Genomic DNA, 27864 nt, shown 5'->3' with positions numbered 1-27864 from the left:
TTTAAGATATTTTGCCTGCCTTTACAATGTAAGTCAGTATAGTAGTGAATTTATAACACCTTGATCTTATTTAAATTCCCTACTATTTAGTTTTAAAAACATTGCTTACACAACACCGCTAACTCATATACTGACAGGTAACTGCCATAAAGAAGAAAAGGCTTGAAGAACAGGCAACAATTATTTTCTCTGTGTGATAGATTAAAAATTATATTCCACCTTATACTTTAAAAAATATTTAACGTAATAAATATATCCTACTTTTCTATCAGGGTAAAATCATTTTCATTTACAAAAGAGATTAACATAGGGCCTCCCTAGTGGCAAAGGGGTTGAGTCTCAGACCTATCAAGCTATCAGCAGCCACTGTGTATTAGTTCAATCCCTGGCCAGGTAGCTAACCCACAGCAGATCTCTCCTATGTGTATTTCAGTAGATCTGCTTGTTCTGCTCCCCACTCTGTCTCTGGTGAATCTTTTCACCCCCCCCCCACACCTCTGGCCTATCCCCTACTTCTTGTATACATAAATGAATAAATCTTTTTTTATTAAAAGAGATAACATACAAGCAGCAGAAAAATTGGATTTGCACACAAAACTATTTCTCCTACAATGATTCATACTACTCTCCCCAATTTCATTTTTAAGTCAATAACAAAGCCATTTAGAAATGACACCATAAGATGAACTTTATTTTAAAGCTCATAAAAGGTTTCACAATATCAGTTACAAAGAGAATCAACATTTCTCCCATTTTATACCTTCACATGACAATATACTGTGTAACCAGATATATTTTTAAAGATTTTGTTCTGCATGCTGCTAACACATTTCACTAGCTTTGCTTTACTCATCAGATTTTTAGTAATATCAAAGCAAAAAGTCATATTCTATTAGACAGAATTAATTTTAGAAAGCCCTTATGAAATCAGACTTAGTCTTGTTTATAAACACCCACACCCACACACATGCTGAAACACAGAGAGCAAAATGCAAGAAAACTACCTTGGCAGGAACAAATGCTTAAAGATTTTAATCACAGCCCTCTTGAACAAGCAGTACAGTTTGTTTATGTTTTCCAAAAGACAAAAGTCAATTCCATCCCCAGTGAAGCAAATGGTAATACTGCACAGAAGCTTAGTATGAATTCACAATTCCACAGGAATCTGAAAGTTACCAAGGCAATTTTCCCTTTTAGGATAATAAAGACTACAGATTTAAGCTTTTTCTTTTGCCATATAATACACAAGTTTTCTAAACATCCTTAAAAAAGAAAATATAAATAGTTTCAGTATGTTATGTAGAATCACATACTATGGCAAAAATATTTTATTAATTGAAGGACTAACTAACCCCATTTGATGTCATCTAGTCCAAGTCCATATTAATGGAACTCTTCTCATTAGGGTAACATTCACCATTCTGATGTGGAGGTTCAGCACCGAAATTATTTTTGCCTTCTATATCTTCTTCCTTCTTATCAGTATTTGGGCCATTTGGAGTTCTTTCCAGTTTGGGCGATTCAATTTTTGGTTTGGGTTGTGTTACAACAGGCTCACAAGCGTTATTCAACTCCTAAGAAAACAAAACTAGTAATCAGATTCATCCAGTTCATTTCAAATGTTTTCCTATATACCTAAACCAATTATTTTTCCACAAACTGCTATAGATAGATAATATATATCTATCTATATATCTATATATTATATAGATATATAATATATATCTATATATCTATAGATATATATAGATAATATATATCTATCTATAGCAGAAAACGTCCAAGACTTCCATTTTCTTAGTACACTTGCCCAAAACTACAGCTAACAGCTTAACAAAGTGAATATTTTATGATGTGTCAGGAATTGATATGCCAAACATTTACATATTACCTCATTTAATCCTCACAACATTAAAAGGTACCAATCATGATCCCCACACCATGGAAGAGGGAAATGGTTCGGAAGTTATGTGACTTACCTCAAGAACAGAAATACTAGTGAGAAAAGAGCTGGAATTCAAGCTTATACCCCACTGTCTTCAAAGGTACTTCACTATGTTGAAGTATTCTTTCAAACAGAAAGCAGTTTTCTTAGGTTTTCTTCCCACCTTCCTTTCAAGCCTCACCCGTCAGCAAGGCCCTTCCTGATAAAATACTAACTTGAGTCCTTTCTTTGAACAGAATTTTCCAGCCCTTTTTGACTATTTTACCCATTGCACTTAACACCACTTGATATATTTCCATTACGTGTTTATTGTCAAGTCTTCTTCTCACTAGGAAGTGAGTTATAAAGGGACAGGGACTTGCTTCATACACTGAAAGCTTAACCCCTAGAACAATAGTTGGCACATGGTTGAGGCTCAACAAATGCATTTGTTGAGCTGCCTGAATTAATGAGGAAATAAAAATTAAACAGAAAATAGTCTTATATATTCAGTGATATCAACAATGAACCAAGAAATCTGGTCTCAGTCCAGATGAGCTTTTACGGAATTTACAGGAAAAATGGCTATGCTGAGTGTTCAAATGACTGCAACCTGTGTCCCTAAGAAACTGTGGCAATAGATATTAGTCAGTATCACTCACCTTTATTTTTGCTTTTATTTCCTGAGCACGTACAACTGGATCCTGATCAAGACTCTTTTTAGCCTGAGCATTCATGACATTATTCATCCACTCCATGACTTCTTTAACAGACTTCTCAACCTTTTTCATTTCAGACTCATCAATATGGTTATATTTCTCATCCTGAATGGATAAAGCAGGACTTTATTATAAAATTAGGTATTAAACAGTAACATCTAATTGGACCCAATTTTCCATAAAGCTCCTATCTTTATCTGGTCTTAAATACCAAAAACAAAATTTCTCATTTAAGAATGTTTGTTCACAATGAAAGTTTATCAACTGAAATATTCGTTTATTAAAATCCATGGTAACTTCCTCATTATGTAGAAAAAAGACTGACCTTATTTCCAAAGTCAGTTGCTATCTTGTTATAGTGCTGCAGCCTCTGTCCTAGTTCTTCAAACATTTTTGGCCGTTCCTCAGCTTCCTGAAACCGAGTTTCAACTGGAGTGCCAATTTTCTAAAACAAAATAAAATAAAATTATAACAACACTAGTTTATTACAATAGTCTATAGTCTAAAACAACAAATACTACTTTCTATGGAAAGAGAAGGACCTACCATCAACTCTTCCAACTTGTCAAGATAGGCCTGCTTTGCTTGGTCCTCTCCTTCTTCATAGAGCCAATTTTCAGTGTCCGTGAGCAGTCTCAAAAATTTTTGATGATCCTATACACAAAATTTGAAAATCAGTATTAGTGGCAGTTTTACTTTAAAAGTTTCAGAACAAAACAGTTTTCCTTTTAAGTGTTACACACTAAGTGGTTAATCTTATTTCTAGGAAGGCTCTCTGATTAGCTGGATTCTCTCCACTGAAAAATATCAAGAAGTAATAAATGTTCTACTATTAGCTACAAACAATATTTTACTAAAGGGAGTCAAGTTACTCTTTGGCTTCTCTAACTTGTAATAGGGACATTTGAGAATTTCTGCTAAACTGCTCTTTTTGCCCTATAACTCCAATTTTGAGAATCTATACACTGAAATGTGGTTATGGAAGAACAATTTCTTTCCCATTCCCCGAAACAATCAGATCTTGATTAGGAACTTTTTATTGACTTTCAACATTATCAAATACTGAAAGGGAAATTAAATAGTTGACAATTTCAATCCATGAACAAATGAAAAAATAATTCTTAACCAATTCATATAATTTCTACCTTAGCCTTGTTTAGATCATCTCTACTTCAGAATCCCAATCTCAAAAGAGACCCCAGGAAATGTTAGGGCAGAGTCAAGAACTCAACCTACAAGTCCAAGGATCTTAGGTCTAAATTCAGTTAATTTCAGAATCAATCCTTAAGTCATTCTATATTTCTATCTAGTCATTTTTCCCACAAGTCCCATCTTTCACAGCTGCACTTCTGTAACTTAGAAAGCCACAATGACTTGAGAGCTTAGAAAAGGTCTAAAGAGAAAAATGGTATCTGAAAAACTTTGCAACAACTGGATGAGCAAGTCTTATGGGATAACATGACGGAGCTCAACCACGGGACCAGAGTTAAGTCTGAGTTCTTGAAATAAGGATTTTCTCTTATCTTTCTTGCTCCCATAACTGGTGTCATAAACTGAATGCTAAAAAATTAATGTTATTAGGATAAGCAAGAATAGAATAAAACTGCACACCACTACTGATCCCCTCTCCATTAATTTGTTTATACTTCTTTTTCACACTGTGAAAAAAGTTCAAGTTATATAATCTAGTAGAAGTTTAAATATCGAATTGATATTTAACACTTTACATGAGATTATCTGAATACAAAAGTTCTAAACATACCTGTTCACATATAAATTTTTCATATGGTCCACATAGCTTGTCCCTGAACTCATACACATATTCCTCCACTGCATTTTTGGCATCATTTCTTTCCTTTTCCAATTTATCCTGCATTATCATCTTACCCTGTGAGGAAACAGAAAAGGTTAATTCAGTCTTCCGTTATTTGTACCTATATTTTATCTATTTAGACTCTGGTGTTAACAAAATCAATGATTATACCAAAAACATGCTAATATAAAGCATTATTAATTCTAATTTATGCATCATAAACTCTTTCAACAACCCTGCAAAGTTCCTCATTTTCTATAGACAGATTAGGTTGCATTTTTTTAATATTAACAATTACTTACCTTTCACATTTTAGATTTAATACTAAGGGGGAAAAAATCAATCTTTTAGATACTTTTGTTGTTTTATGTAGCTATATATATGTGTGTGTGTATATATATGTGTATGTATACGTAGCTATCTCATACTAGGATTAATATTGGTCACTGTGTAATGATCATACTACTCTGCCATCCTATATCACAGATAAAGCTACTTATGGTATATAAATCCACTACTTATCAAATATAAATAAATGAAGTATAATTTATTGCTAAATAAGTATCTAAATATAATGTTCCCAGCTGAGTAAAGGAAAAATGAATCTCAACTGATGCAAATAATCTACTCTGCAAAAAAGTACAATATATTTTAACAGAGTATTTGGTGTGGCCTGAGATACCAAATGCATTGTGCACTGCAGTAGGATATTCTGCATCCAATCTCTTCACAAGAACTTGGGCAATCAATCATATATTAAGCAGAAATTATTTATGGCATAGATCTCTTTAACAAAGATGCAAAAATATCAATAAAACTTGCTGAACAGAAAATACTGAATAATTTTTGCTTCATCTTACGCTGAAAACTTGTCTAAATTTTGGGATACAGAAGGAATTATTATTTATCTATTAAAAATACAGGCAAAGGACCAAACAACATATTCCAAAATAAAGATATATAATCCAAATACTTACCTCTGTTTCAATATACATGTTAAGAAGGTCTTTCCCTAACTGCCAGACCAAGTTGGCTTCAATAGGCAGTTCAACATTCACCACCTTTATTTTGGGTTTTTTAGCTTCTGGAGGCTGGTCAACTTTCTTTTCATTTGCCTTGGGGAGGAGAGTAAAGAAAAATTGGGAGAAATTTTTAAATAATCCTTGAAAAATAAAAACATTTCCCTATTATACTTAGGGATGACTTACACAAAATTACAACCCTAAAGTTGAAAAACTCCAGAAGATCATCTAATTCTCACAAGCTCATTTTAAATCAGGGCTGCAATTACACTTGAACATGCCACAATTTCCGTCAAGAATCCACCAGGGTATATTTTTCTCTTTTCATACTATACTTAAATTTCATCTTTTCTTCTAAAGCTTTTCTTCACAGGACTTTACTTTCTCATCCCTTTTACCAGTGTTTCTAACTCCAATGCATCAAAAATACCATTACCATATCATCAAATTATAATCTAGAATGTAACAGTAACCTTAGACTTTGACCTATGCTAAATACACTAAGATTAACTGTAAACTAGTTATATATATATAAATATATATAAATATATATATATATGTAAGTCCCTACAGCCCCCTTCTTTGATTGCATTAGCACTGCACTGATGAGTATTTTTAAAAATTTCCCACTGCATTTTGAGTACACGCACACGCACACACACATACGCACTCACACACATACACACACACACACAGAGAAATCCTTACTCCAACTATCTGCCTTTGAGTTATATCATTTCTCCTAATGATATAATTAGCTACATAAGAAAAAAGAAAATAGTTTTTTAAAATAGCAAACAAAACAACGCAGCAAATACTACTTTCTTGTATGTTTCTCAAAATATGTAAAATACAGGGCTAAAGAAGTAAGTATCTCCTATGGCCTCTAATTTTCCAAGTCTTTTCTATGTATTTCCATTCCTATAGGTTCGTACTAGCACAAATGACAGGAAAGAGATTCAATATAACCATAGTATACATAGACCCTGAATGACAGGGTTGGTAAAACAGGAAGATGAGTCTATGAAGTATAAGTATTCCACTAGATAATTTGGGGGTGCTATTAAAATTCTAGACACTTTACAGAAGATATCGGCACTAGAAAGGGATTCAATAACTAGCCTAAAATTACACATGGATGGGACTGGAACACATATTTCCCAGACTCTTATTTAGTGTTCCTCACAAATTACATGTCTATGACATGCAATAAACTGTTTTCACTGGCAATGACCTATTCAATCAGCCTTCAGAAGTTCCTAGGTTTTCTTCCTTCTAGCGCACATGAGAACCCTGTTATACAGGGCATACTCTGGGACACAAACCACAGCAAAGAAAAATGAGTCACATGACACCTACACCATGTAAAACACAGAGGAGTGCAACAGATATTTGGAAAACAAATGGATGACAGTCTGTGTATGATAGTGAGGATAAGACTATCTGGCAGTACAACATTAAACAATTATTGGTAATGCCTATGTATCACAAGAGCATTTGATATAGTATGGATGAAGAACTCTCCGAAGGGATTTGTGTGGTAATGTTCCAAAGGGCTTGACATTAATGGTTCCTTCTACAAATAGAATCATGAAATGCTAAACAACATCATGTTCTAGACAGAAATTGAAATTACAAGCACAAGTTAATTTATGCTCAAGACTAAGAGAAGGGGAGTAATACTGAAATTAAGGAGTTCCTATTACAAAGAAAGCAATGCTCTTTCACTATTATTATATAACACTTGAACAGAAGAAAAAGAGGATTTCAGGAATCAAAATGAGCTTATATTAGAACTGCCACAGATCAATCAGAATATGGGAGATAAAAACCAGAAACTTAGACCAAGTATAAAATGTATTTTGACCCCAATGAACAACTCTGCAATTTGGCTGAGGGAAAAGAATTCCATCCTCTGAATGCGAGAGAAAACCAAACCACTACCAAAAGGTTAATAAATTACATGCACCTTGCACAGAGAATGAAGTTCTGCAAAGCATTCAATGATCTAGAGTAACAATGGAAACTTCCCAATATTCACCTGACCATGAATTTTAAAGGTTTGATTAGAAGCTGTCATTTTTTTTAGAAACACAATAAATCTATTTAATTTAGCTTCTAATACATACTATTGCCCTAATTATGCCAGATCACGTTGATAAATTTATTTAAATTTGATAGGAGATTTGAGGGAGAAGAGTTTACTAGACTCCTATAGCCCATGTATTTATCATCAGACTAATCTCAAGGGAAAAGGAATTACACAGCACTGGGATGTCTCCATTGGTGACCCTGGTATTAGCAGATACCTCTTTATACTAGAGAAGACAAATGCTATGCATTCGTCTCTGGTTGCTTGGAGAAGCAGTTAATCAAGAGAAGCTTTCAGGTCTAAAACAGGATACTCAATTCCCTTGAGCTTAAATAATTCTAATTGATTTTTTGTTGAAAAGCATAGAAAATTGACAGAAAAAAATCTACACAGAATAAATAACTTGGTGCTTGCTCTTGAAACTGCAGATTTAATATCATTAATGATTACATGTTGCAACATTGTCTAATGGAATGAACTAGAAGAGTCACTCACTTTGTCAGCATCTGGGATTTTGTTTTCTTCTGAGGTAAGTTCAGGTGAAGGGGGAGACTGTGAGGTTTGTTGACCATCAGTTTGTACCTGGGGCTGTGTTCCAGCTTCACTGTTCTCTTGCTGGATATTTTTCTGAAATGAAAGCCCAGGCACAAAGGATGTAGAAAGCAGGTGTACTTGTATAAATTTAAAAGGTTATCGGGCACCAAAGACAGTACACGCAATTCCTGAAGTCTCAGTTAAGTGGGGGGAAAGATACTGGATAAAAGCAAATTGAACACAAAATAGTTTTTTTAACTTCTTAGAAATGTTAAACCTGTAAGAAAGTCTTTGAATGACAGCAGTTAATATCGTTTAAAAACACAATATGCATTTTGATTGATGTGATGACAATCAAGAAGTCTCCTTTAAGAAATCTTCACTTAGCTTTGTATAGAAATTAACTCTCAGAAGCACAAGAAATAAGTTTACACCATTGTTTCCCCAAAGCAAACTTCCAAAACTAATCTCACCAGGAGCCATCATGTATCTTGACATATCACCATTTCAATGAATTGAACAGGTACATGAAATAGCCAACTATCAGTTATTTGGGGGCTCATCATTTCAGCTTATGAGATATGTAAGATCCTTTATCCTCTGTTCTTACTTTATGAGTGATGCAGGTGCTTTTATTTCAAAAGATCTCAGGATGAAGAATATATGCTACACATTAGTAAAGCTCAATCCCCAGTTAGTCAGTGCTTACTATTATCTTTTTCCATCTTTGGAGAAGCCTGCATCATTCAAATTCACTACTTTCTGTCTACCCTGAAGTCTCTCTCTCTCTCTCTCTTTTTTTAAAGATTTATTTATTTATGCATACAAGAGCTGGTGTGTAGACCAGAGGGGAGGGAGTGAGAGGATTCAGTAGAGATAGTAGAGAGCAGAACAGGCGGATCAACTGAAATACACTGCTGAGGGGAGCAACGGGAGAGACAGGAGAGGTCTGCTGCACTATGTGGGTTTCTCCTGGCCGGGGATCTAACTGATGCTACAGAGACAGGCGATAGCTTGATAACGCTATCTTTAACCCCTGCACCACCAGGGAGGCCCTACCCTGAAGTCTCTTAAAGTTTTCTTTCAGACCTGTCAAGATCCTACAGCAGATACTAAAGTATTAAGCAGCAAGACATTCCTGGTGTGTGTGAGAGAGTGAGTGTGTGTGTGTGTGTGTGTGTGTGTGTGTGTATAGATATCTACATATCTCCATAGATAATTAGAAATTGATACACTAGGGATTAGAATAATATACATAGATGACAAAGTATATGGCAGTGGTCACTTAACTCATACTGATATTTAAGAGCTAAGAACAAAACTGAAGCTCAGATATTAATGGTTTTTAAATATCCAAAGAATGATAATTGAAAATAGAGCTCTCGGATCACAGGATACCATACTTTCCACATCTTAACTAAAACACTATACCACCTGCCTCTTCATTTATGCTATTTCTGATTATTACCCAAAAATAAACTGTAATAGCTGACATATTTTTAAAGCTTCTTAAAATCCTTCTGTTGATCATGTACAACTAGCACTCATCTCCAAAAAACATGAACAGTAATAACTCTCTCTACATAGATCTTTCTTTTCCTTCCTTCCACAGTATAGGCAAACCATATAAATAAAAGCAAGCATACCAAAGCCAATTTTGTCATACAATTAAGGAGAAAAATTAGCTTTAATATTTGGCATATACCTCACCAAATAGTTTTTATAAGTCTTTTTTCCATTTCATTTAAAAAAAAAATCAATCACCACTTGAATTCTCATTATGCCATCTATTATTTAAAAGACAATTCAAAGTTTATCTACTCTAAGCAAGTTATCATACACCAGTTCAAATTAAGCTCTATAGAATTCAGTCACAATTCACCAGATCCCAGGCTACCTATTGCCATTTTCTAGCAATTGCTATCATCACCCAAAATTCTAATCAAAATGAAGAAAAGTATGTTAAATGTTGCCTACCCTTCTATAGTTAAGAATTAAGTCAACTATATATCCAAACTCAAAGGCTTAAACACAAACTTACATCAGTGTCTAGGTTTTCTGGTGGTATCTCAGTCTGACATTCCATATCTGCTTCAACAGAAGACACTTCATTCTCTTCAGTTGGCACTTTCTCCACCATAGATGCTGTAGAGATGGTGAAAATGCCATGGGTATTGACTCGCACTTTCACTTTCACTTTCGATTTTTCTCCATCTTTCTGTGCAGAAACATTCTGAACTATGAAACGACCTAGAAAAAAAGAAATGAAAAATTTTAGAATTGAATCTAAATCTCTGCAAAGGAAACAGAAAGAAAATACAAATGCTAAGAAATAACACTTGAAAGCATTGCTATTCCAAAATCTCCCCATTTTCTCTACCAACTGAATTAGATTTAAGTCCCAAATATATACTACAAACACAACCTCTTAAAATACTTTTTGTTTGTTTGTTTGTTTTTTGGGTTTTTTTATTTATACAGTCAGAAGTGTGGGAGGGTGAGAGAATTCACCGGAGCCGGAGGGGAGAGCAGAGCAGGCAGAAGGACCGAAGTACACTGCTGAGGGGAGCAGCGGGCACCAGGAGAGGTCTGCGCACCATGTGGGACCCTCGCCGGTTGCCAGGGATTGAACCGGTGTTCCAAAGGCTGCGGGCAGCTTTGCAACCCAGTGCTCAACCGCTGCGCCACCGGGGAGGCCCTAAAATACTTTTAAGTATATAATATACTTAAAATACTTATGATTAGTCTTAATATGTCATAAAAACCTTCAAAGGCAAAGGCACTCTTGTGGCTATTTTCATTTAACAATTATGACACAAACACTGTGTGTAAGATACTAATGTGTGTAATCAATTTCCATCTCTCCCTACCGTTTCTCCAAATGGGTGAACATAAACCAAACATAAAAATCTGTTACCAAGTATTATATAAGGCAGATGATATCAAGCACTAGCCACATTTTAATCCTACAGGATCTTTCAAGGAATACTATTTTTATAACAATAATGAAAACAATTTCCTCTTTTTAGATAGGAGAGGTAAATCAAATCCTGTATCAAAGTCTGAAATTATTATAGTGTAGTTTCAGAGCATCACTGAGTGGTACTTAAGAGTACAGTCTCTGATCCGGACTATCTGGGCTTGAATCCTGGCCATGTGACTTGCTGCAGATTACTTAACCTATCCATGCTTATGTGGATTAAGTTAGTAATCCTAATTATGGAACCTGATGCTTAGTCTTAGTTATCTCCACCAATAGTATTGTTATTCAGAGGTCACTAAACCAAAAATATGTACTCTGAACCTATTATGTACAAAGCACTATACCATATTTACTAGTATTATATTTAAGGTGCCATCTACTCAAATCCATAGACAATGACAGATTAAAATGCCAGGTTAGTGAGAGATGTTGGAACAGACTTTAATTAGTTGTAAAATCATTAGTTCAGGAAATTATTACTTTAAGACCCATTTTAAAATCCAAAATTTATTCTGGGGTATCCAAAAAGACTTGCCAGAGAGTCAAACTTAAATATATGCAAGCTTTTCAGTTTTGATGATAACTTGACAAATTTGATGCCATGCTTGCTCTACAGCTTGGGTTTTATTCTCTGCACAATGGGGAAACAATGCATAGAATCCTACCTGTACAAATTTTAGTCCACATTCAAGATTTTTTAAACTAATTTCCTGCTAATAAATTTAGAATATCTGTTAAAAAACAAAAACAAAAACAAAAAACCTCTCTGGGTCAGGGCCTTCCTAGTCATTAGCAAGAAAAAATTGATCTAGTTAGACTTTTTCACATGATTTCATTATAAACAGGTGTGGATGTTGGGGCAAGAGTGATTTATTTAAAAATCTAGCAATACTGGCAAGTTTTACCCATAGTCTGGAAAACATACATGGGCACAGAATAGATTACCTGTAGCACTCTCACAGACTTCCATAGTTCAACCGGTCAAATTAGATGGGCAGTGTCAGTCTCTCAAAGAATAATGTGGGCACATTATTTAAAGATGAACTTTAAAAAATATTACACTATAAAGGTATATTTATGTAGGGTAAATGAAAACTGTCAGGATTTTCCACCCTCCCGCCATTGGTGCTAATGATAGACACCTGTGGGCTTCCACGAGTGCCTGGTAGCAGCACCTGTAGTAGGGTGTGGGTGTGCGTGCGGGGGTTGCACCTGAGCTGAGAGGCTGAGCTTATAAGGGTGGCGTCACAGGACTGCCAAGAAAGCAGCGGCAAAAGGAGAAAGCAGCAGTAGAGAAACAGACACCAGAGAAACCAGAGAATCCAGAAAGAGTGAAGACTCGCCAGGGGCTGGAAGGCCTGCCAGCCTCCTGGCCCCCCGCCCTCCTGCCTGCCATGTACTTGGTTGCTGTACTACAAACGATGTAAAAAGTTGAATAAAGGCCTGAAAAGTCACCGAGTGCTCCAGGACTCTCCTTTACCCGTCTGCCCAGATTATAGAGAACCTGCTCAGTGCCTTGCAGGCACTACAATTTATGAAGTTGTTTCAATGGCTTTTGAGCCAAGTTTTAAATTCCATTTAAATTGGAAGTTTACAGCATTTCAGCTGGAGGAAAATTAAGTAAATGGTAATCCTTAAAGTATAACCTACATGAGAATAGGAAAAATAGCGATGTGTTCCTAATAGATATACTTGAAAGTAACAGTAAGCAGATCATTTCAACTCTAAAGGCCAGTTTACTCAAAAATAAAAGATTTCTCCATCGTTACCATTCTAAATCTAAAATATAAAATATCTTTACATGGAATTTTGTTTGAATCAACACTGCTGAGAAAAATTGCTAAATTTTTACATTGAGTTTTTAAGAGCAAATACTCGGAATTGCTTACCTATTTTTGCTTCTGGATAGGGAACTCCTTGAGGATCAGAATAGAAAGCTTCTAGCTCAAAAGGCCCCCTTCTAAAGAAGGTAAGAACTTTGGAGAAAGGAGCGGCATGGTTTCGAGAAAAGACTTCATGAACACTAGAGAAAAGGAAAAGGCATTCAGTATTTCAAGCATTTAAGCTTACTGTACAACAAAAATAGAATAAACAGTTTATAAACAGTTTAAAATCTGTATCAATCCTATCTCATCATTTATAACACAAAAATGAGAGAACTATTTTGACAGGTTTAGTTGAAAGATTCCACTTGGGTTAATCAAACACTACTATAAATGTCATTTGTTACTTTTTCTTCTTTATATTAAACTAAATAGCTGAAAGTTATTTTCTGATACATACCCTTCAGTATCTTCTGAATCATGATTCCAGACCAAAGATATTGGAAAAGGAACTGCGTCTGTGACAGAAAATTCTCTAACTTTAAATGCTGGGGAAAGGATTGCACACTATTAAAAAAAAAAAAAAAAAAGGAAGAAAAAAAAAGACACATGAGTACAAGGATAATTTCACTGATCTTTTAATACAAATGAAAAATTGCTTACAGTATGTCATCTGTGGCATTACCCATATACTATGCAAATAACTAGATACAAAAACAAGCAATACAATGAATTTTAGGAGCCATCATTAAAGCAAGTTTCACAGAGGGTTAGGAAAAAACACTGGTCTTGGGCCTCCCTGGTGGTGCAGGGGTTAGTATCAGAGATATAAAGCTATGGCCAGCCACTGCAGCATGAGTTTGATTCCCAGCCAGGTAGCTAATCCATATGGCACAGCAGAACTCTCCTGTCTTACCCACTACTCCCCTCAGCAATGTATTTCAGTACATCTGCCTGTTCTGCTCCCCACTCTATCTCTGGTTAAACCTCTGCCCCCTCACACCTCTTGCCTATACCCTAGTTCTTGTATGCATAAATAAATAAAATCTTTAAAAAAAAAAATTGGTCTTTCCAGAAATATCCTGTTGATAACAATTTCAATTATAAGATGTATCACTTTCAAATGTATGTACATATCCACAAACAGCTCTGCCCACAAGGCTTTTCAAATGTCTAAGAAACCGAAAAAGGGTAAAACCTGAAATGTTCATCTTTGACTAATTTTATGAATGAAGCAGTGGTAAATTCAAATTTGGGGTACACAATATCCAACAGACAGATGGATTTAGACTAGTCACATGAAAATGACTAAACAGATGTCCGCAAAACAGTTTATCAATCTCTGATTAGCATAGCAAACAGATGACACTAAACTTACCTGATTAACATAGGATTCCTCAAAAGAGGTCAATATAAGCTCTACCTCTAAAAAAACTATGAACTTCCAACATTTGAATGAAATAAAGAGTTAGTTAAGGAGGCAAACTCCCTTACTATGGGAAAAGTAAAAACAGGGCCTCCCTGGTGGCATAAGGGGTTAAATCTCAGCACTATGAGGCTATCAGAAGTCACTGCAACACGAGTTCCATCCCCAGCCAGGAAGCTAACCCACATAGCAGACCTCTCCTGTCTCACCCACTGCTCCCCTCAGCAGTGTATTTCAGTAGATATGCCTGTTCTTCTCTCCACTGTGTCTCTGGTGAATCCTCTCACCACCACCACCACCCCCCCCACACACACACACCCCGCTGGCCTATGCCCTAGCTCTTGTATGCATAAAGCTTTAAAAAAAAAAGTAAAAACAAAAACCCCATAAGTAAAGCCAGATCATGGTAAGACAACGAATTATCAGTAATGATCAGCAACTACACATTCTTCCCTTTTTTTTTTAAGTTTTAATGGGTAAATAGGGGCCTCTTTGGTGGCGCAAGGGGTTAAGACACAACCCATGAAGCTATCCGCAGCCACTGCAGCATGAGTTCGATCCCCGGCCAGGAAGCTACCCACATGGCGCGGCAGACCTCTCCTGACTCGCCCACTGCTCCCCTCAGCAGTGTATTTCAGTGGATCTGCCTGTTCTGCTCCCCACTCAGTCTCTGGTGAATCCTCTCACCCCACCCCCCATACCTCTGGTCTGTACCTCAGTTCTTGTATGCTATATAAATAAATAAATCTTAAAAAAAAAATAAAAAGGTAAATACCTACATAGACCAAAATTCGAACATGTTAACTTGAAACTTCAGTTAAAACTAATTAGACTTTTTTGGGCCGCCCTTGGTGGCACAGCGGTTGAGCGCTTGGCTGCGAGGCTGCCCACAGCCTCTGCAGCGCCGGTTCGTTCCCCAGCCACCGGCGAGGGTCCCACAAAAAAAAAATTTAAAAAAAAAAAACATTTAGACTTTTTTGACTATTAATGTCCTAAATATAAACTAATAATTTTTTACGTCAGTAACTTCTAGTGGTGCTTTCGCTTCACCAAAGTTCATGCCTCTGAGCTGCCTTCTTATTTGATAAATTAAAATGTGGAGGGGAAAAGCAGCTATATTCTAAAACCATCTGCTAACTAATACTGTTTTTTTTTTTAAAGATTTATTTATTTATACAAGAGCTGGGGTACAGGCCAGATATGCGGGAGGATGAGAGGATTCACCAGAGACAGAGTGGGGAACAGAACAGGCAGACTGACGAAATACACTGCTGAGGGGAGCAGCGGGTGAGTCAGGAGAGGTCTACCGCACCATGTGGGACGCTTGCTGGCCGGGATAGAACCGGCGCTGCAGAGGCTGTGGACAGCTTCACAGCACTGTGCTCAACCGCCTGCGCCACCAGGGGAGGCCCTAACTAATACTGTTAAGCCTACAAACTTCCCCCCAAATCAACTGCTTATTACACCAAATTCTAATTCCCTCCTAGATGCCTAGTAACAACAATCACCACCACGAAGCTATTTGTCTCTATATAGCTATGTTTTGTGATCCCCACAGAATCATTCCTATTTTTATCTACAGTTTGAGAAACACTAGCCCAGTTCCTTTACGTTTCCTGGATCTTTCAGATTTGAAAATCTTTGATCCCCCTATGGTATCATAGATTTACCTAAAAAAATAACACCCTTATGTTATCTTAATGAGGGGGGTGGAGAAATGTCTATTATATGTCCCCACCATGAACAAATAAAGTAGAAACAGTTTAATGAATGAGAATGAGAAAGCAGTACCTGTAGTGCACACCCTCTGGCTACTGCTTCATCTGCATTGAGTGTGGTGCTAATATCCTTTCCAAAGAATTTGGCAATTTTTTCTTTAACTGCTGGAATTCGTGTAGTGCCTCCAACTATTTCAACAGCACTCACATCTTCTACTGAGAGCTTAGTTTGTTCCATCAGTGAACGAAGTGGGATTTCTATCTTTTGCAGGAGTTCAGCACAGAGTTCTTCAAATTGTGCCCTTGGCAAAACAAGAACACTTTATAAATCTTTAGAAGTTATCTTAAGGCCAATAACCTATCCTATTGCCTTTAAATAATAAGTCTTATCAACCTAGTGAATTTCTTTTTCAGATACCCTGGATTCCACCTGGGCTGAATTTAACTGTACCATAATTTGTAACTTTTTTAAAAATTTACAAAACAGGCACAGGGGAGACAGGGAGAAAATCAGTTCTACTAGAATTACTGGAAGAAATCACTTTTTATTAGGACTGCCATTTTATACCTAAAAGTGTTGTGTGGTCCAATTCTCACTATTTGAATATTTTCATTCACTTCAAAATAACACTCCTGTGAAACATCTTGTGAAAATATTATTCAATACTGGCCCAGAAATATTAAATAGGGAAGGACACTGAAAATACTTGGTCATGAGAACACTTCGAAAAGAAAGCATTTTAAAAAACACTCTCACAAAAGTGACTAGTTCTAACAGACTTTACCAGACTTCCCAGCATGCAGCACACAATCTTGAAACTGAGCCATGGCTCAACACCGTAACTAGACCTGACAGCTGGGCTACAGTTTCAGCAAGCCTGAAGAATTCAAGACATACCTGTTCATCTTTCCAGAAACATCTTTGTCATTCATAAAGCACTCAATATTCAGTGGTATCTCCGTGCTGTTAGAGCTCATTAGCTTCTTTAATTTTTCACACTCTTGATACAGACGAAGCAGGGCTCGAATTTTTGATTTTGCATCCAACTTGTACTTCGTTTTAAATTCTGCACAAAAATGTTCCACCAACTTTTCATCAAAGTTTTTTCCTCCTAAGAAAGGATCAAAAGCTGTTCCCAGTACCTAAATTTAGTTAGAACAGTAAATCTGGTTATTTTTTACACTGTAACTAGAATCTTAAATATTGCTACTCAATTAACTAATGGACTGATATTAAGTAAGCAATTGACTAATATTAGGCAAAACACTAATAGGCACAATTCCTCTATTTAAAATTACAACAATGTAAAACTCAAATCATTAGGAGAAATGTAACTACAAAATCCAAATACTAAGTCTCTTTGGTAGTTGTTGACTTTTAACGGTTACACAAAAGACCTTAAAAAGCTTGTCTTCCTAAGCAAGAATATTTAATGAGTATGCTAAGACAATTACATCACCTTTATGGAATCAACCTTAGGAATAATTCCTTGAAAATATTATTTCCCAAAACTCTACATTACCAAGGGAGGAATAGTGAAGAAGTTCAGTAGCTCTAAGTCATGACAAATATACACATATTTAATTTATTTTGGTCACTTAGTTCCAATATATGACTTTACCTTCAATTTTGTCTTGTTAAAAGCACAGGCAGACACTTGAAAAGCTGAGTGGCCCATATCAACAAAAACCACTATCCGAGGTTTCTCATCAAGGCTTGGGAGGTCCTGCTTATAAATTCCATAATTCAAAGCAACTAAAAAAAAAAAGTATGTCTCAATGCTTTGGTTTCACATATTCATATATTCTTAGGAATTATTTTATTATTAATATAATTACACAATTTAATTGCTTGACTACACTTCAAGCAATTAAAGGTATATGTATTCCTTTTATATCTGACTTACTATTCCTTTGGCATCGATTTTTCCCTTTCTGATTTTGGAACAATGCTCTATCACTTTTAAATGTATAGAGATGTGATGGAGAAACACACATGGTATAACTATAATAAAATGTAAACACATGCAGTCAACCACAAATAATATGAGACTCATCACACAATACTTACATTTTAACCATAACCTGTTAGGAGACTGCTTATCCAGAAAAATTAAGAATTTAATACACAACTACAGCAACTGCATTCCTTATCATATTTTTTAGATCTACGGCAAATAACTGATCTATCTTATCTGTTAGCGTTTCCTGAATTTTGTAACTACCATATTTCTATGCATGTGTACCTAAAATATCCCTTTACCAATACTTCTAAGTTTATAACAAATATATTGAGAACATACTGAAGAAGTCTTGTTAACAAAAGATTACTATTATTCATGACAAAATCATACAGTTTAATCCAATATTTTATATAATATGAATAATCAACTCCTAACTACATACAGGTGAGAAATACATGAAGGGAAAAAAAAATATTTACCTATTCTATACTTGTAATCGAGGTATTCGTAAAATCCAAAATCATGTTTTTCTAAGGCTTGTTTCTAACTATAAAAATAAAATTAAGCCCAATATACCTGATTCGAAGGATTAAAATATATGTATAAAAGAATTTTCAAAAGAAAAAAAATTTATAAACCTCACAAAATTCCAATTCCCCATAAAACATAAGCAATGAAAAGTTGGAAATTTTAATTCCAAATCTAGATTAAATTTCTACGTTAACATGAAAAAGTACTTGGTAATAATGCCTGGTGTGTCTTAACTGCAGTTCAGATAATATATTTACTTCTACACAAAAATAGCTTTTTTCTTACCAGCTGTCATGTCATTCATAAGCCTTAAGCAGTTTAGACCAACAATTTGTGCAGCATCTAATACAGATCGCCTCTCAGCATCTGTGAAGAAAGAGGGGACCTACAAACAAAAAAAGAAAGACTTTTGACTCAAGAACACAAAATACAAACAAAATTCTTCAAAACCCCTTGTAATAAATATACTCCAACTAAAATAAGTGTCTATCAAGACACAAAACAAAAACAGAACTCCAGACTTAGTTCCTAAACTCTCAGAAACAGTAACTTCTTTTGAAAAGATTGCCCTAAAAATCATAATATCAAAGTATCTTCATTTTTAAGCAAGTTTTAACCTGAAATGAAATTAATCGGGAGAATTCATAACATGTAAAGAGAAAGCTTTAAATTTAAGTGGGCACAACACCATTCCCAATCTAGTCTTAAAATTTCTACTGACATCTGGAAGTTATAATGTTAATATTTAAGGTTAAATATAATTAAACTACAATAGACTACAGGAACTACAGGAACTCAAATACAGTTTACACAACAGAACTAATCATTAGGAAAATGCACATCAAAACCACAATGAGAAACCATCTCACACATACTAGAGTGGTTATTATCAAAAAAGGTAATATATAACAAATATTTGTGAGATATAGAATAAGGAGAATGTACACTGTAAGTGAGAATGTAAATTAATGCAACTATGGAAAACATACTACATTGCAGTTCCTTCAAAATTTATTAACAACTAATCCAATTGGCCATCAGATGAATGGATCAAGAAAATGGAGTGTGCACACACACAATACACAAGCAAATATTATTTACCAATAAAAAAGAAGAAAATCCTGTCATTTATGACCACATGGATGGACCTTGGGGGCATATATTTAAGTAAGTCAAAGAAAGGCAAATGAGGGCCTCCCCGGTGGCACAGCAGTTGAGCGCTGGGCTGCGAAGCTGCCCTCAGCCTCTGCAGCTCCGGTTCGATACCCAGCCAGCTGGCGAGGGTCCCACATGGCGCGCAGACCTCTCCTGCAGCGCCCGCTGCTCCCCTTAGCAGTATATTTCATCAGCCTGTTCTGCTCCTCGCTCTGGCTCTGGTGAATTCTCTCACCCTCCTGCACTTCTGACTGTACCCAGTGTTTGTATAAATAAATAAATCTTAAAAATAAAAAAAGGCAAGTGCCATATTATTTCAACAAACAAAATCTTTTTTTTTTTTTTTAAGATTTATTTATTTATTTATACAAGCACTGGATACAGTCAGAAGCTAGGGAGGGTGAGAGAATTCACCAAAGCCAGAGCAGGGAACAGAACAGGCAGACCGACAAAATATACTGCTGAGGGGAGCAGTGGGCTCAACAGGAGAGGTCTGAGCACCATGTGGGACCCTTGCCAGCGGCCGGGGATCGAACTGGCGCTGCAGAGGCTGCGGGCAGCTTCGCAGCCCAGTGCTCAACCACTGCACCACCAGGGGAGGCCCACAACAAACAAAATCTTAAACAAAACCCAGCTCATACATAAGAGGCAGGGAAGCAGGGTGGGTATGGAAAATGGGTGAAAAAGGTCAAAAGTTAGACATCAGGTAGAGTGTGGTGACTACAGTTAGTATAGCATAATTTGAAAGTTGCTAGAGTAAATCTTAAAAGTTCTCATCACAAGAAAAAAAGGATAATGTGTAATTAACTTACTATGGTGATCATTTCATAATATATACAAGTATCAAATCACTGTTTATCTGAAAAGAATATATGTCAATTACAGCTCAATTAAAAAAAAAAAAAAAACCCAGAGCTAATTCTGGTTTATGTCACTGCCCTTTAGTTTTGCTACTTGTTGAGGTCAAGCATTAAAACAGATGATGGGGGAAAACAGATGATGGGGGAAAGCTCTAATGCAGTGAACTTAGTAAGGTCACAAAAAACAAAATGGGGAGCAAAACCTATTGATTATCCTAAAATAAGAAAGAGCAGTAACAGTTCAAGGGGTGAAGTTTCTCAAGGTATTGACTTGTACTTCTGACTATATCAATTCTTTTGATCACTTTCTAGAACAACATCATAACTAGGACACTCTTTTAGAAGAACATCTAACAATATATTCATAGACTCACTTGACTAGAAAGTACCTAAGAGAAAACTTAGTATGGTGGGTTTTTACCTTTTATTCCAAAGCATTTATAGATGCTTTAGAGACAGAGACAAAAACAAATGTGGATCTCTGCTCCCCTTCCAAATAAGTACTCCTTTTCCTCAATTTTCCATAGTAAGTTATTTAAAGAAACAAAAAGCCTTGTGGCCAAAAAAAAAAAAAAAGAAGTATCACTGACTTAAAACCTAATTCTTAATTTTATCAGAATTTAGTATTGCTTCTAAGCAACAGTTTGATATTCCTTTGGTAAAACACCTTCTGTCTCATAAAGGCAATAAAAGATAAATTTTAGCCCTTTTTTTCTCTATTCTTTGATATGCTAGGATACTCTATCATAATTTCTTTCCAACTAGTCTGGGAAGGCCACTTTACTAGGCTATAATGCAGATAAGTCCATTACATGTCATGTAGATAGGTAAATCCACTGTAGACCATCCTGGTGCAGAGCATAACCACAGCTGATCAAGAAGTAATACTAGGCATCTGGAAAAGCAGAATTTATACCCACCTTTTTGGTGTCTAAAGAAATGATTACTTTTGTTTGTTTCAAATACTCTTTGATAACCTGGCAATTGTCCATTGAAGGTATTGAGCTTGCTGGCGCTAAAACTCTAGATTTTGTCACCATTGGTAAGTTACCTTTTAAAACTTATAATGCATTGGCTCTCAATTAATGGTGGAATTTGGAAAAGCAACAGTATAAGTACATAAGTTGTCTGATGGTACACTGATGATTGCGCCCCTTTCCCGTCTGACCACACAGTATATTTTTTCTATAGAAGTTTTAATTTGTACAGCCAGTCAAGAATCTTTGCAACTTCTGGCTAAAAATAACAATCAAGCTAACTCCAAAATGCTCCTGAACACTATGTTAATACAGTCCAGTAGAATTTTGATCTCTAGTAATAGAACAGCGCTCCCACATTTGATACTGAAGAGCAACATAAAGGCAGCACATTAAAATAAAACACTTTGCCATGCTAAATTCTACTTACTGAAATAACACAATCTGTTACTGGTTTCTTGAGGTTGTTTTCAGCAGTTTCCTTTAACTTTGTCAACAGCATGGCTGTTATCTGCTCCACACTAAATAGATGTTCTTCATCCATGTACATTACCTATATTAAGGGAAGAAAATGTTTTAAACAGTGTAGTACTGAAACCTACATGCTAATATTAACTTAAATTTTTATTACATAGTCACTTCTAGAAAACCTGTCATAAATGCAGACAAGGAAGGAGGAAAGGAAAGGGGAAAGCAAAGAGAATTAGGAAGAAAGAACTTTTCACTAGAGATGAAAAGAAAACTAGGGCAGATCTGTCCTCTGATCAAAGTACTAGTCAAAACATTATTAGAAGGTAGTAAATTTCCACTGCAATAAAGAGATGAATCATGTGGATAAATATTACTTTGTGTAAATCACAAGACAGGAATGCCTCTGCTAGTTTAAAATAAGATTTCTGGTGGTAGTACACTATTTTCTGCAAACAACTACAACTGGACTATACTGGAAAAGACTTTTGCTTGAGATGACAACAAAATTTAAACGTCTACTGTAAACACCAAGTAAATCTAAATTTTATAAATGTCAACAAGTTACAAGAAATACCAATTAAGACACAGCAGTACATACCATTTGAAAATTTTCAGATAACTTAAACACACAGCTTAAAAGAAGTTAGATAAGAAAAAAAGAAATCTTGTCCAACTAAGAAATGTAAGTTAAATGTTTAAGAAGTACTTTTCTCTACAGATGAATTAGCATCTGTTAATGGAATCTAAGGTTGCTTAATTTTATTACCTTTATTCCAACTCCACCATTTTTCATTGGAACCAAATCATAACTTAAGTTTTCCTTCTCCTTTTGAATGAAAGGGTCATTGAACGCTCGGCCATGAAATCTCTTAAAGTTAGATACTGTATTGTTTGCATGAGTGATTTGCTGCAAAAGAAATTAAAGATTTAAAATTTTTTCTAATTTCAACACTATTAATACAACAGTTTTATTGGAAGTTACCTGTGCACCTCAAACTATAAAATAAGGGCTCTAAGTAACTTTCCCCCCCAATTTCCCCAACAATGAATGGACTTTATCTCTTACTCCTTTTCTATTGAAATGCCAGAAGGTAGACAGTGAGAGAAAACAGAATAGGAGGCAATACTGTCATCACAGTATTTAATACAGAGCTCATAATTAAAAGATGAAAAAATAAAACTACCATTAATAGCTAGGAAATATCAAAAGTTTACTATTTTCTTTTTTCTCTAATCTACTTCTTTTAAAAGGAAGAATAAGCCTTATCAATGCTAGTTTTCAAACAATTGGAATTTAAGCACGTTCATATCCTAAAATTCCTGGTGATTTTAAAACTGAGATGATATTCTAGTAATCTAGAGGTCTGGTATGAACTTTGCCTAATTCTCACAGAACCACAGAAATGCAAGAAAATCTTATGTCTGGCATATCAGTATTCTAAATGACCATTTAGGGAGACTGTTATTCACTAGCGTCTCCCTTTGTATATGCATATCTATTTCTCTTCTCTCATTTGTTTTTTTTCTCTTTTGTATGTCTTCCAACTAGTCATAATACAGCATAGTCCAGGGTTTACAGCTTTGCTTCTTTTTTAAGCAACACTATTTTCTGTATTTAAAACAATTTTCACTCTCTTAAGGCTCAAGAGGGATTTCCTATTTTTTACTTTATTTTTTCTCCTCAACCCCAAGATTCAAAAGAGTTATAATAGTAGTCACACATCTAAATTTTCTAGTCACGTTAAATAAGAGACATATGAAATTAGATTTAATAACTTATTTAATCTAACATATCTAAAATACTATCATTTAAACATATACTTAAAATAAAAACTTGATGAGATACTTCACTTTTTTTGAAGTCTTCAAAACTTCAAGTGTATTTTATATTTCACATTTGATTCAGACTAGGCATATTTCAAGTCCTATATAGCCACAATAGCCAAAGACTACCATATAAGACATCACAGATATTAAAACTTGATAAATTAGAAAGGAGCAAGCCAAGTTACTATAAATTATGGTTTGCAAATTAGAAAGTTTTGAGTAGGTATTCAATAAAAAAGAGGAACAGAAGAAAAAAAAATAACCACCTAAGGGTTCATACTGGTGAATATTTACATTACATTCTGAAAATTCAACAGACAGGCTTAGATATTTCATACTCTTGCATGTATTTGAGATTTTCTCTTTAAATCCACCCCTAAAAAGTGATCAGAATTCTCTTAAAGAACATACCTGATTTTTTGCTGCAACTCCAATTGTTCTGTTCTTTGATCCAAATGATATGACTGATCTAGAAGAAATACAACCCACATTTCAAAATGTTAAAATGCAAAAATGTGGACATTTTCAACCACAAGAGGAAAATTCTAATACAAATTCCTAGTGTGGTGTGGGAGAAGGGACATAAATATAATAGAATTTTGGAATCTGAAGTTTAGTGAGACATTCAAAGGAGATTTAGTTAAGATACACTGTGAATTCATCTATGTGGCAGTCCTATGCTTCCCTTCTCCTCCAAAGTCAGCTCAGAGGCATTTTTCAATACCACAGTTTGTTGTCTTTGATCCAATAAAGAAAAACTGTTCAAAGGAGAGTAGTTCAATTCTCCAGGTCCCCAATTAATAGAAGTAGACAGTAATCATAAAGAGACTTGGAATAGTTAAAAGGGCATTATTAACTTGCCTCTAGACAATTGATTAACAAAAAACACAGTATAACTCTACTTCTCAGTGACCAACTGTGTAATCTACATGTCATCGTTATACCTCTTGCTGTCCTGACTACCATCTACCTCTCCAGGATTCAAAATTTTTATATAAACCCCAAACCAAATGGACCTAAGTTATGCTTCTGGAATTTAAAAACACAAAAGAGGTTACTAGATGGAAAATGCTACTTGAAGTCAAGTAAAAATGATACAGCACAAGTTCCACAGGAGAACCAAAGATAAAACTTTGAGTGAAAGGAATAATCGGTTAAATTGAAACAGCTTTGGAAAAATGAAAAATGACTTGTGACTATGAGACTGTGTTCTCAACAATGGAAATGGAAAAGAAGTCTTGTAGAGATCAGATGAGTGAAATAGGCTTTACATTAGAAAGTAAGTAGGTGTAATGGTAAATGAGATGAACAAAATGGGACTATTGAGAACACTGTATACCAGTATAAATTTGCTATAAAAGGAATGTCCCAGACCCACATTATCTAAGTAGGTGCTAAATAGCGTTTTAAAAGTCAAAGAAGTGTTCAAAGGGTAGACCCTAAGGTACATTTCAAAAACAATATTACCCTAAACTAAGAGTAACCATACACTTGCAAAGTGAATTTATTTCCAAGGGAAAAAAATTATACTAAACAGAAATTAATAGCAGTGAACGCAATTGAATCACACATCTATTTTTTCAAAAATATTAAAGGGAACGCCAAGACTGCCCACAGTTACATATTCAGAACTATTACCTGTTGTCTTTAGTCACTATGGCTACATACATATTTTCCCCTACTCTCCTTTGAACAGCTTTTCTTTATTGGATCAAAGACAACAAAGATGTAAACTGTCCCTCCGCATGTATGTCTGAGAGATATTTTTTACTTCTGTATATTCCAAGCACAGTGCCCATTCTTTGCACAATTAAAGAACCACCCTTAGATTTGTGAAAAGGTAGCTGTACGGGATGTGCAGAGAAAAACAGTCTTACCAGAGCTACTAATACTGTCAAATGTTTGCTTATCATCTGATTTTCCATTCACTTTCACAAATGTCCATTTGCATTCAAATAGCTGTAAGCCCAGTCATTTTACCTTTGGGCTCAACGTTTTATCTTAGGTTAAGGCATTTAAAAATATATTTCTACCTACGTTAATTCCTCGAGCAAGTAAGCAGCAGTTTTATCAACACACTTGGCAAACACGTTTGCGAATATCTTCCTCTGAAAATAAGCGCCCCCGCCCAATGATGCTTTTAAAAATGCTACCCTTTGCCTACCCCATGGTGCTTAGAATATAACCTTTGTGGGATGACAACATCCATTCTCTAGAGTTCTAGTACAGAAGTATGCAATTTTTATTCTCTCTCCTTTATTTAAACTGTCCAGAATTAATGAAGAAATAAAAACACGGTTCACGATTCCTCTAGAAGGGGATCTCACAAAATGAGCTTTAAAAAGGATGTTTAATTTTTCAGAAATGATCCCGGAGCCCTAAAGCCTCCAAGAAGATCAATCAAGACAGTGAGGTAAGAAGAGGTGGATTCATCAATCAAAGGAGTGACTCTACGGTCGCTAACAACAGTCGGCCAGCTCCCTGGGCCAGCGGCAGCGCACAGGCTCTGGAAGCTTCTAGCTCCTTTCGAGATTTCACAAAGCGGAAGAAAAAGCTCAACGGCTCGGGCTCCGCGATGCGCAAAGACACGCTCGCAGGAAGGGAGCAGAGCTGGGGGCGGTCAGCCTGCTCGGAGGAGCCGGGTAGAGAAACGGGGGCGGCCGCAGCAAGAACTGGCAGAAGCTTGCCAAGAAAAGGGGGGCAAAGTCGCGAGCTCGGTCGCAGCTGGGTCCCCAGTAGGAAGCCCGCCCGCAGTGACGACCCTGTCAGACTCCATTCTCGGACTCCCCTTCACCCCATGAATTTCGGAAACACCCCCTTCCCGGGCTCGGCGGCAAGCCCCCTCCCTTACTCTTGAGCGAGTGTCCGTTCAGCCAGACATGGGGTGCGCAGACCCCAAGAAAGAGCGCGCCGCTCTCCACACCGCCCCCCATTCTCCCCCGCGCTCCGCAGCCAGCCTGGGGGGTCCCCACGCGCCCCGCCGAGTTTGCCTCGTCGCCCCAAAACCTCCTCCCGGCACCCGCTCAGGCGCCCACTTACGGAGTGCACCGATCGCTGAACTCGTTGGCGATGGTCTCGATGCCCCCGGCCCGGGCCACGGCGATGTAGCAGCTCTGCGAGCCCACGTCCAGCCCCACCACAGACATGGCCGGCCCGCGGTGCGCCTCCGCCTCGGCTCTGGGTCTGCGTCCTCCGGCCGCCCGCCCGCTCCGCCGCCGCCGCCTGCCTCAGCCCCGCGCGGCTGCCGCGGGCTCCGACCGCCGCTCTGTCACTCGGACCCGCGCGAGGGCGGTCGGCCTCTCCGGCGCCTCCGGCTTCCCGGGACCGGGGCTGGCTCTTGGAGGAATAACCCCTGGAGAGCGCGGCGCGCGGGCGCTCGGTCTCCGCGGGAAGCCGCAGCGCGGGTCGCTGCCCGGATCTAGAGCCGCTCGCTCCCCGCGCGCCGCTGAGCTAGCGACCCAAAAGGGGAGGTCCCACTTCCTCAGCCTTATGTATCGCACTGATGAGAACTTTCCAGAATCTGCGGCATTTACTCACCGGCGCCGCCACCGGCCCCTCCACGTGCCACTTCCGCTTCCTTCTTCTCGAGCTTTCTCGAAAGATTCTACCCAATGGGTGGCTGGCCCTCTGGGGACGGCTGGCGTTGCCATGGTGGCGGCAAAGTCGCTCCAGCGCTATTGGCTAAGCAGGCAAGTTGACCCGCCCTCCTCCCCCGCCCGCCCTAGAACAGGCTGTTTGTTGTCCTAAAAAGACAGGCGATGAGGAAGAGATCGGAAAATCGCGGTATTTATAATGTAAGGGTGGGCGATGGTGTCCACCCTTAGACTCTGCAAAAACGCCTGAGCAGGCGAACACAGACCCCACTTTTCAGCGACCCGAGACCACGGGAAGCTGAGGCCGAACAGCTGTCAAGAGAGCATGTCGGGAACCGTAGTCCCGGGCGAGGTGGTGTGCGCTTTGCATGCTGGGGTGTGTAGTCCCGGCCGCAGTGCGTGCCGGGTCCCGGCTTTGTCTTGGGGGACTCC

The 27864-nt window shown here is 37.0% G+C and overlaps 1 protein-coding gene across 5 annotated transcripts; it reads right to left on the bottom strand.

Moving 5' to 3' along the window:
- Window positions 1-1136: 1136 nt before the first annotated feature.
- On the bottom strand, window positions 1137-27489 carry HSPH1 (heat shock protein family H (Hsp110) member 1; the record flags this gene model as incomplete). 5 transcript variants are annotated; one of them, XM_084235367.1, is made up of 19 exons in its annotated part: window positions 1137-1165; window positions 1418-1574; window positions 2587-2748; window positions 2969-3088; window positions 3190-3297; window positions 4406-4531; window positions 5434-5571; window positions 8066-8197; window positions 10146-10354; window positions 12977-13110; window positions 13371-13477; window positions 16128-16356; window positions 16953-17197; window positions 17677-17810; window positions 18835-18934; window positions 21972-22094; window positions 22779-22919; window positions 24251-24308; window positions 26879-26985. In XM_084235367.1, the coding sequence occupies 19 exons, from the start codon at window positions 26983-26985 to the stop codon at window positions 1137-1139; spliced, it is 2559 nt and encodes an 852-aa protein (XP_084091493.1). The 5 variants fall into 5 exon arrangements, with proteins under 5 accessions (XP_084091493.1, XP_084091491.1, XP_084091492.1 ...); XM_084235365.1 differs by lacking the exons at window positions 1137-1165; window positions 26879-26985 and adding an exon at window positions 27377-27489 and having other exon boundaries at window positions 1368-1574; XM_084235366.1 differs by lacking the exon at window positions 1137-1165 and having other exon boundaries at window positions 1368-1574.
- Between the last annotated feature and the right edge of the window lie 375 nt (window positions 27490-27864).

The sequence above is a fragment of the Talpa europaea genome (genome assembly GCF_964194135.1).
Source record: "Talpa europaea genome assembly, chromosome: 6".
NCBI lineage: Eukaryota > Metazoa > Chordata > Mammalia > Eulipotyphla > Talpidae > Talpa > Talpa europaea.
The sequence above is the reverse complement of the archived record's forward strand: the minus strand, read 5'-3'. Positions and strand labels throughout refer to the sequence as shown.